The following is a 10932-nucleotide window of genomic DNA, read 5'->3' on the forward strand; positions in this document are numbered from 1 at the left end:
AGTGAGTGAGTGCACAAGGTACTACTTTCTTTCCTTTGGTTTGTGAAACAAAGCTGTCATTCTCTTACACAAAAACAAAAATTGCTGGCAAAACTCAGCAGGTTTGACAGCATCTGTGAAGACAGAGTTAACGTTTTGAATCCGTATGACTCTTCATCAGAACTAAAAAGAAATAGAAATGTGGTGAAATATAAGCTGTTTAAGGGGGGGTTGGACGGGATGAAGCTGGATAGAGGGCAGTGGAGGCAAAGGAGAGATTGCCAAAGATGTCATAAACAAGAGGTCAAAGGGGTATTGACGGCGGTGATATTAGCTAAAGGACGTGCTAATGGTGACATTAAGGGTAGAAAGCAGGATTAGCAAATGACAGATGGCCCTGGTGCGGGTGGGGTAGGGGGAGGGGATCGAAATAGGCTAAAAGGTGGAGATAAAACAATGGATGGAAATAGATAATAATAGAAATAGGTGGGGAAAGAAAAAATATATAAAAATTATTAGAAAAAAGGGGATCAAAAAGGGGGTGAGGATGGAGGAGACAGGTCATTATCTGAAGTCGCTGAACTCAATGTTAAGTCTGGAGGCCTGTAAAGTGCCTAACCGGAAGATGAGGTGCTGTTCCTCCAGTTTGTGTTGAGCTTCACTGGAACATTGCAGCAGGCCAAGGATGGACATGCGGGCATGACAGCAGAGTGGTGTGTTGAAATGGCAAACGACAGGAAGGTCGAACAGACCGAAGGTGTTCCGCAAAGCAGTCACCCAGTCTGAGTTTGGTTTCTCCAATGTAGAGGAGACCACACTGGGAGTAGCGAACGCAGTAGGCTAAATTGAGGCAAGTGCAAGTGAAGTGCTGCTTCACTTGAAAGGAATGTTTGGGCCCTTGGACGGCGAGGGGTGGGGGGAAGTAAAGGGGCAGGTGTTGCACCTTCTGCAGTTGCATGGGAAGGTGCCGTGGGAGGGGGTTGAAGTGTAGGGGGTGATGGAGGAGTAGACCAGGGTGTCCTGGAGGGAACGGTCCCTATGGAATGCCAACAGGGGGGTGAAAGGAAGATGTGTTTGGTGGTGGCATCATGCTGGAGTTGGCAGAAATGGCGGAGGATGATCCTTTGAATGTGGAGGCTGGTGGGGTGATAAGTGAGGACAAGGGGGACCCTATCATGGTTCTGAGAGGGAGAGGAAGGTGTGAGGGCGGATGCGTGGGAGATGCGTCGGACACGGTTGAGGGCCCTGTCAACCACCGTGGTGGAAAACCTCGGTTAAGGAAGAAGGAAGACATGTCAGAGGAACTGTTTTGGAAAGTGGGATCATTGGAACAGATGCGACTGAGGCAAAGGAACTGAGGGAATGGCATGGAGTCCTTACAGGAATAGTCAAGGTAGCTGTGGGAGTCGGTGGGCTTGTAATGAATATTGGTGGATAGTCTATCACCAGAAACTGAGATAGAGAAGTCAAGGAAGGGAAGGGAAGTGTCAATGATGGAGGGGTGGAAATTGGAAGCAAAATTAATAAATTTTTCCAGGTCCAGACAAGAGCATGAGTGGCACTAAAGCAGTCATCGAGGTACCAGAGAAAGAGTTGTGGGAGGGGGCCTGAGTAGGACTGGAACAAGGAATGTTCCACATATCCCATAAAGAGACAGGCATAACTGGGGCCCATGTAGGTACCCATGGCCACACCTTTTATTGTTGTCATTCTCTTGTTGGTCTGAAGCTAATTGGGCCACTGCCAAATCAATAAACAATGGATGCAGTTGAAAAATACACCACCCAGCATGACAAGTAACATAGAGACCATAGTTAGGTATTGATTCAATACCTGGTTGTGATTAGCTGAGCTAGCTGATCATAACCAGGCAACAGTAAGGAAAGTACAAGTGGTGCTGTCTGGAGAGGATAGATATAAAATCAGCTAGGAATCTTCTGTTTGATAGTTATACAGAGGAATCTACTGGAAATGTACATTTGCGAACATTATCTGAGAACATTGTGCTGGAATTTGCCATCAGTGGCAAAGCAATGGTGGTCATTGCTGAGCTATCTGCAAAGCTCTCGCAATCTCTGATGTGGATTTTCCCTTTGGTACAAAGTCAAAGAGATCTCCAGATGTCAGCAATAGTGATAACAGCATGCAGGATAAGCAGCCAATTGCATTAAAGTATTCTCACAGAGAGCAAACTAGGGTGTCAATAGCATGAATTACCCTTCAGTTTTAATTTATATTTTTATATAGCAAAACTTATCCTCATTCAATGAGGTCTAACTGGGTTTTTAATGGCAAACTGAATAACTTTTTTCTCTGAAAAGAATTTTATATTTGTGGAATGTTGCTAAATGCCTCCATTATGATTAGTTACTAGATTTTTAAAGTTAGATTTTATTTAAAAAAGTTTGTTCAGAGCATTTCAGTTTCTTCCCTAACCCCTATATTTATGTCCTAATCTTTATTTTGCTGTTTGTAATTTTTTTAAAAAAGTGATTTGATTGTTGGTGCTTTTCATTTCCTGGCTAGCTGCCTGTGAGAATTCATGAATGTGACTGGCTGCTTAAACAGTTTGAGGAAATCACTGCAGATTGATGCTAAGAATCCCCATTAAATTAAACTAGAATCAATTGCACAGCAAGAAAATTAAAGGTCTCACCACAGAAGTCGCTAGATCTCTCAAAGCCGCTTTCTTTGAGGTCAGCGTTGAATACACTTGCTTTGTTGTTGACCACAAAATCCCGCCCATTGACGACAGCCTCTGGATTTTTCTGCGCATGTGTGAACTCCCTAAATTGTTGTCAGTTTCAATGGATAAAGACAACGGACATTGACAGATTCCGTGTCATTACCACTGCAAAACTCTGGCTATTGTTCTTAGATTGTCAAACTGCCTGTTCGCTATCTGTTCTCAAGGATAAAGAACGGCACTTCATTTAGGTGCTGGCTGGTGTGTGTGACATTGTATCCCAACATGAGTCAGTGCCGTCAAGAGAGATGGGAAGAAAATTAATAACATGTGATGCAGCAGAGGCAAAAAGTATGATGATTCGAATCTTAAAGGGGCAAAATTAATGACAGATATTTTCCATGTTCTAATGCATTCAGACCAGGAGGATATATTTTTCATAAACTAAAGATTAAAAAATACCTCAGAGCACATACCGTTTTCTGAAAACTACATACCAATATATTAAATGGCCAGATGTTTTTCTCCTGTAATTTCTAATCTTGAATACAGTTGTTAATTGCACAATGCCATCTCTGATTATAAATATCTAATTTTTTTCTATTCTTCATTTGGAAAACTCTCTTCACTAGCAGATTCACCCAAAACATTAAACATTTATGTTCAAAAAATAAAATACAGACTACACTGTTAGACATTAGACATCCTATACAGACAACATTTAAATGGTAGTAATTAAATCTATCGAGACAAATCGCAGACAATCTTTGTGGAATTGTTAATTAATTTCAAATAAAGTCCTCTTCTAGGTGTTTTGATACAATTGGTGTAAATCTCAGAGAGTAATGGGCACTACATGTATGTAAGTAACAGAAGAGCGGACATAAAATATAAGCCCTAAATAGAAAAAAAAACTCACACAATGGCAAATATCTGAACAATCGCTGATTTGGGCAGTACTCTTTTTGTAACTGTTGTATGGGGTGCCCAATAGAAACATTGACTCATGCTCGCAGACCTCTTCCTAATCCTTACCAAGGGTTATAATTAGCAGCATCAAACAATCGTCATCAGATTGTTACTGAAGTACAACAATTTTCATAATTGGCATTCATTCAAATATATATATATCTATTCTGTGCTTCTCCGACATTGTATACTCAACAGAATTATTGCCTTGAGGAAATCAAAACTGAAACGTATATATGGCCAATAGCAAAATCGCGAAAAGGTCAATAATTCCCATTGCATTCAAAACTTCATAGGGAAAAACGCATCGCCGCTCACTTCATGCAATGAAGTGTGTAACCTGAAGTTGAAGTCTGACAAGGGATTTCGGAGGGAGAGCGTGAAACTGTACGTTGGGTGCCCCAACCCAGGAAAACAGTGACTACGATGCTGTTATGTAGCCCCGAGATCATATTGTCTGGGACCAGAGCCATCTGAAACGGTCCTTAAAAAGGTATCTCTCAGCTTCATGGTGCTTCTCTCCTAATTGGTGGCCCCTCAATCCTTCGTAGTTTCAGACGATGCATTTGAGGCACAGCCCTCTCTCGCGCGCGCTTTTTTCCCCCTCTTTGCCTCTCTACTCATTCTGTTAACGCTCAACTCTGCTCTTGCAGGTAGATCGCTGGTAAGTTAGGTCCCGATATATTCCCTGGATAAATAGACCCCCACCTGTGAAAACCACCAAAACAAAGATGTGAAGAACGCGTGCGATGCACCCTGTTGCCCTTGTGGATGTCAGCACAATCTGGTAACAGACATTGGGCCACCGGTTATTCTCTATCTTAAAAAAGCATTGTTGCCACATTGTGGAGTCTGTGAGCAGGTGCTGTTCTTGGACTAGTCCGCACGGGAAACATGTTCAAAGGTAGTTTCTGCGCTGCTAGGGAAAAGTTTGCAATGCAGCACATTTTATCTGTTGCAGGAGGGTTTTAATCTTAGCTTTTCGTTACAAAAGCTAAGCTTTCGTGACACAATTATAGAGAAGTATCCAAACTACACCGTGGCGTATTCTCCGATCAGCATCGCATTTTGCCCCTCTAAAGACCCCCCCGCAGTGGATGACAAGTCTCATTTAAAATATAAGGAATCCCAAATTTGACTAATTATAATTTTAATGTGTGGAGGGTAGTTTCTTTGACCAGGAACCGCTTTTTTTAAAAAAAAATTGAACTTGTGATTTCCGTGTTCAAAGCACTTTGATGATCAATCCATTGCCCCCAAGGCGTGTTTGAACAAAATGAAGAATTCGCACCATGATTGGCATCAAAGGACTGGGCAGATTGATGCGGCCAATAATCCACAAGCAACAGCGCAGGCTCGCTCCCTAAATCTCTGACAGCCAAAGTGGTTCACAACAAGCCATCCACTGTCAGAAAAGACTAACGAGAAAGCCTCACGATTCCTCACTGCGTCGGGAATATCCTGATTTACAAGGGGTCAGCTTGAAAAGGTGGCACTACACTTTCGAAAATATCACTGATCAATCTTGTGAACACAACGATCAGCCTCTGGGATCAGGTAATGTTGGCGGTGGAAGTTGTCAAAGCATCGCAATAAGCTATAATGAATGAGTTCGCCGCTTGCCCATATTTCAAATGACGAGATGAAGCATACCAAAGAAACGTGCTGCATTTCAAATTCCAACTGTACAAGGAGCGTGGAGAGAAGTGCCCATTATTTGCTCCAAGAATAATTTTTTAAAAAAACCCCGCCACATTCTGCCTGAACTAACCCTCGCACAAGAGCTAATTGATCTGTTTTAATAGCGGTCATTATGTTTAAAAGACGTGAAACATCGATACACAGAAATCGAAAGAAACTGTCACCTCCACACACCCACACCATAACGTAATTAACTACAACCGAGTGACTTCCATTCTCATTTCCATTTTACCCGCTCATTCAGTCCTTTAACCACAATTCGATGGGTTAACCACCCCATCTCTTAACTACAACTGGAAGATTACCCCTCTCCAGCTGCCGCTTGTCATTCTCCCTCCCCGCGTCTCTGCATTCCCATTTCCTCCCCGTTTTCATCCAATATTTTGATTGCCAAGTCTCCCCCCCCCCCCTCCTCTCCCCTCCTCCCCTTTACTTACTTTCTACTGTTATGTTAAATAAGAGCTCGACATCTGTACAAAGTCCGTCTCACGTTTTGGCCCCTTGAGTTCATTCAATTTTATTACACCTTCCTACGTTGCCCTGTTTTAACACATCCACTGTGTTGGATGAAGCAGATTTCGCCCTTGATTCACAGGTGTTCCCCCAAGACAGGTCTCCTCATCATTGCCCCTCTCAACTGGCCCTGGAAACTGTCAAAAAAGTCACACACGCTGCAGGATCCTTTGGAAATGCTCGCTTAGACGGTGATATCTGAACACGGATCAGCATTGCACCAGCTCCCTTTCCTCTACTATTCCATGCAAAACAAACGGCAGCTTTAAATTCTGTCCCGCTAAACAAGCAGTGAAGTGAGCCAGGGCTCACCGGCTCCCAAATTCAACAGTGCCCGCATCTTTTGAGTATAAAGCTGACGCCCCCGTCAAATGCACCATCTCGGTCGGTCAGTCTCTCTCTCTCTCTCTCTGACCTACCTTGTGCTCGTGTTGCAGCGCTGTTCAGAAGTAAAAAAGCCACCACAAGGCAGGTCTCCAGCCCCGGCTTCCTCCACATGGTCAAGCGGCAGCTCGGAAGGAGTCGTCTTCTTCTTTCTCCCACCCGCCCGTTCCACAACCAGGTAGATCCTGTCCACATCCAATACACACACAAAAAAAACCTTGTCTTGTGCGCCTTTTGAGAAGCCGGCACGATCCAGCCGGTGGGGGGAGTGGGGGGGGGGGAGGTGGTGACGGTGGTGACCGTCGGTTCGACAGGAGAGGGGCTGAAAAAAAAAAGGGGGCGGCGAGTGCTCACGGGGATCTCAGTTCGCCCAGCGCCGGGCAGAGAGGGGCAGGGGACAGCCCCAACCCCCTACACGACACGACACGACCCTCCTCCTCCTCTCCCGCAATAAAACCCCCTCGCAGTGTTCAAACTGGGCATCCAACTTGCTGAAACTTGCAGGCACTCTGTGGTGGAAGGGCTGAAAGTTGCCCCCCCACCCTACTCCCCACTCCCCACTCCCCCTGCCCTAATCCATGTGCTTTGGGATGGGGGCTGCTTTTTTGGTGAATCCTCAAGTTGCTTCCAGACTCTTGTTTTTAGTTTGAACGCTTCTGGCTGACTTTTCCTCTTTAGCAGCCAAGAGGCTGAAGAACAATTTCCAGTCTCCCCATCCAAATGGACCAAAGAACTAATTCCTGGTCGTGGCTGTGGCTGGGGGTTGAGGGAGGGGGGGGGGGGGAAGAGAGAGAGAGAGAGGCAAAAGGAAAAGTTTTGAGCGGATCGAGTTGTACCCCCACCCTGTGAGGGGGCAGCTCTCCAAAACACCCCCCTCCCCCTTCTCCTTTTTTTTCCTGTCACAGGGGGTGTCTGGAAAGGCTGCCACAGAGGGAGGGTCTTGTTGGGCGGACGATGCTGCCGCTGCTACCGCCGCGGGTTTTTGCCGCTCCAGAACAAGGAGGCTCGGATCGTGTGGCTGCTTTGGCCGAGGCTCCTGTCACTCAGCAACCGAGGGGAGGGGAGGGGAGGGGAGGGGGGGGCGGGGCTCAGTGTCCCGGAGACTCCGCCCTCTACCCCCCTCCCCCCCTCCCCCCCTCCCCTCTCTCCTCCCTCCCTCCGGTGGTGCGCGAGCGTCAGGCACTGAGCGCGCGGACTCGCGAGTCTGCGCACAATGGTGAGGGGAGGCGGGGGAGGGGGGGTGGGGGGAGAGGGTGGGGTGGAGTTAGCGAGCCCGCGCAGGCTGCCGAGTCTGCGCAGAATAGGGTGGGGGGGTGGGGGGGTGGGGGGGGAGGCCCGCGCGGGATCGTGAGTCCAAGGGCGAAGAGCGGGTTGGCGGTTGGGGGCTCGCGGCTGCGCAGAATCCGGGGGTGGGGGGGGGGGAGCGCGCACTCGCTGGTTCGCTCGCTCGCCCGGCCGGCCGGCCCACCAGCTGCTGCTGTTCTTTTTCGCTGCCGTCAGCGCCACCTGGACGGGGCGCGGGGAAGTGCCCGTAATCCCGGAGCGCGAGGCGTTGGATCCGGACAGATACCCGCTGCAGAGGCGCAGTCACATCAGCCGGAAAACGACAACACATAAACATTACAAACGCGGCGTTGCATTTATTGCGATGTGACACCTTCGAGTTGTTTAAACGAATTGACCAGTTTGCTCGCCGGTCCGGATTTTGCGAGCTAGCTCGATTCAGCATTAGCGAAGATCCGTATTTGCATCATAAATCCTTCCCTGTGTATTTGAATAGCTTGTCCATATTTAATAACGTGCTCATGAACTGGCCAGAAACGGACGATCTGATCAGTCACCAGAAGGGGAATAGAAAGCGAGCGAGCTCTGAGAGACCAGGACAAGTTCCTCAAGGTGGGCACCACAGACAAGTGGCCATGAATCATCCACAAACACAAACAGCAAAAATGCTGGAAAACTGAAATCAAAGCAGAAAATACTGGAAATACTCAGCAGGTCTGGCATCAGCTTAGGAGAAACACGGTTAACAAGGGGGATTTATGGGGCCATTGGGAGGAGAGGGCGGGTGCAGGGGAAGCCAGAAGGCAGGTGGAGAGCTCTCCAGCTCCACAACATCCGGAGACCTCTGCCCTCCTCTAATTCTGGCCCGTTGTGCACCGTTGGTGGCCGTACCTTCGGTTGCCAAGCTCCAAGCTCTGGAATTCACCCCCTCACTTCCTCTACTTTGCCTTCCTCCTTTAAGACGCACCTTAAACCAAGCCTTTTGGCCATCTGTCCTGATACCTCCTAAAGTGGCTCGGTGTCACACTTTGTTTTAATGCTCCTGTGAAGCGCCTTGCAATGTTTCATTACTTTAAAGGTGCTATGTAAATAAGTTGTTGAATATGACTTTGTATTGGCCCTTTAGATAAAGCAATAATTCTGAATACTCTTCTAGATTCTAAAGTTGAAATAAACCAGTATAAAAAGGGGAAAAGACCATTCTGAAAGTTTACTCGTGGGGCAGAATTTTCCATTCCGGCCATCAAGTCCGGTGACAGGCAGGAAACCTGGCGTGATTCCAGCTGGGTGGCGGGGTGGGTGAACATGCACGATCTCCTGCTTTTCAGCTCATTCATTGTGAATCTGCAAAGAGCTCAGCAAATCTTGAGGCATGGTGGGCAGGAAATCACTCGCCCCACTGTTATCTCACGGGGTCAAATGTCCTGGTGCTATATTTAAATGGCACCCAAACAGATATTAACTCACTGCAAGCCAGAAGTTCCTACAGGGTCCTACAGGTACTGGAGTAGCTAGCAGATGTGAAAAACCACATCCCTAGACATACGAGGGTGCCTCCGGCATTGCTTTTCCCTCATCTCTCAATAGGAACACTGCCAGCGATACACCCATGGTCAGGCCAATGCTCGCCATTGTAGTGGTCCATGTTCACCAGCCTCTTGACCTTATAGAGGCTCCACTGCCTCTTACTGCTCAGGCCCTTGCTCCTACTGGCCCTGTGCCAACCTGCAATAGGCCCTTCTTCTCCTCATCTGGATGAGAACCATCACCAAGACAGGATTGCCTGCAGCCTGCATAATTGACACCTCAGTGGATGTGTGAATGAATTGAAGTGATACATTAAGTGAGCATGTCCTCTACAGGTTTCCCTTCATCTCAATGCCGGCAAGCAAGCCCTTCACCTGGCCTCCATCTAGATGTGACATCCCCACCCCATCTCTTCCAGTTAAAGGACATCCTGGAGAACCTGAGATGGGTATTCCTCCTGTTCATTACTGAATGCATATGGAGACATTGTTCTTTGACTAGGGTGATGAGAGCCATGTGCAAGAAGTCTCACGTGGACATTTTTCTGCTTATCTCCACTACCCTCAAGATTCTATTGAGAGACTATTGTCTTGGCAGCATAGAAAGACGAACCGCATGGTCCCTTGTCAGCCATGATCATTCACCTGGGCGGATAGAGGTTTGGAGTCGCGAGTTGGCTGCCGTCTACCAGCTGTGCCCCTTGGAGGCATTCCACCTCCCTCCATTCATCTCTGCCTCTTACTGCAGCTGATAGCATATGGCACAGAATGAATGGCAGCTCCACACCTTGCTGAGATCTCAATGTTATGAGACACATGAGTCGGGACCAAACCTGCTGCAATTTGGGCTTCACCAAAGAGAGGAGACCACAACTGAGCATCTTTGCAATCCAGTTGCCTCATAATTATTAGGGTGTCTCTTTAGCTGACCACTTGACTTGTGCTGGCCTTGAATTCCACCCACCCGACAAGACCCTCCTCCCACCTCAAGAGATCTCACTGATTGACTAACTGCATGGTCAAGGTCAGCTTGGAAAAATGGTGTGCGTCACCTTTCAAACTTGCTTCACCACCTTCTACCCGCCCCCGTCACCCGCCAACTTCCCCACATCACTGTAGACCCAGTCAATAATATCATTCCTCCTGTCTCTTGTCACCCGTGAACCTCCCCCCCCCCCCCCATTACCCTGGACCCCAACACGATCGACCTCCGCGTGGTTTCTCTCCCCTCGGAGCCAAAAGCCATTACCGTCCCCACTCCCGCCCTGACCCTGCTACTCCCGTTATCTGAGCCACCTGCCTTGTCCCCATCCGTGATCCACCCAGTGAATCTCACCCTGGATCTGCCACCCTACCACATCCCACCCCATCCCCTCTGACTGTGACTGTTCCCTCCTACCATCAATACCCTGAGTTCTCCCCCCCAGGACCTCACTGTCGACACCACCAACTCCGCCCTTTGAGACACTACTACTGCTTCACCCCTTCCAATGGACACTCCACACACACACAGCACTCACCCCCCCCAACACCCAAACCCGTTTCCCTGGACATTTTCCCTGCCCTTCCCCTGACCTTCTCCTCATCCTTCCACCGTAAGCCTGACTCCTCTGCCCAGCTTTTGCTCTGCCCTTCCACCCTAACCTCGCACCCCTAACCTTCCAGCCTTCACCTGTCTTCCTTCTCCAGCCTTTGCTAACAGCATACGAATGAAGCTATGTGAGGTCCCCGAGGAGGAGAAATCAACATCTACAGACTTCGAGTTCATTGATGAACTGAAGCTCACCAGGTGCACGCCACTTATATACAGTTGGGAAACAGACCGTTCTAAATCCTCGCTGGCAGGGCACTTAATTTGGAGGGGGAACATAATTCAAGTAGAGTTGGCTT

The 10932-nt window shown here is 48.0% G+C and overlaps 1 protein-coding gene across 1 annotated transcript in view; it reads right to left on the reverse strand.

The window, feature by feature from the left end:
• LOC121293629 (protein sidekick-2-like) overlaps positions 1-6417 on the reverse strand; it is a 941309-nt gene extending 934892 nt beyond the window's left edge. Inside the window, exon 1 of the mRNA XM_041216767.1 lies at positions 6268-6417. Within this exon, the coding sequence (XP_041072701.1) occupies positions 6268-6346 (79 nt within the window). The 5' untranslated portion in view covers positions 6347-6417. The remainder of the gene's footprint in view (positions 1-6267) is intronic.
• Positions 6418-10932: the final 4515 nt, after the last annotated feature.

Source organism: Carcharodon carcharias, chromosome 22 (assembly GCF_017639515.1).
Source record: "Carcharodon carcharias isolate sCarCar2 chromosome 22, sCarCar2.pri, whole genome shotgun sequence".
Taxonomy (NCBI): domain Eukaryota; kingdom Metazoa; phylum Chordata; class Chondrichthyes; order Lamniformes; family Lamnidae; genus Carcharodon; species Carcharodon carcharias.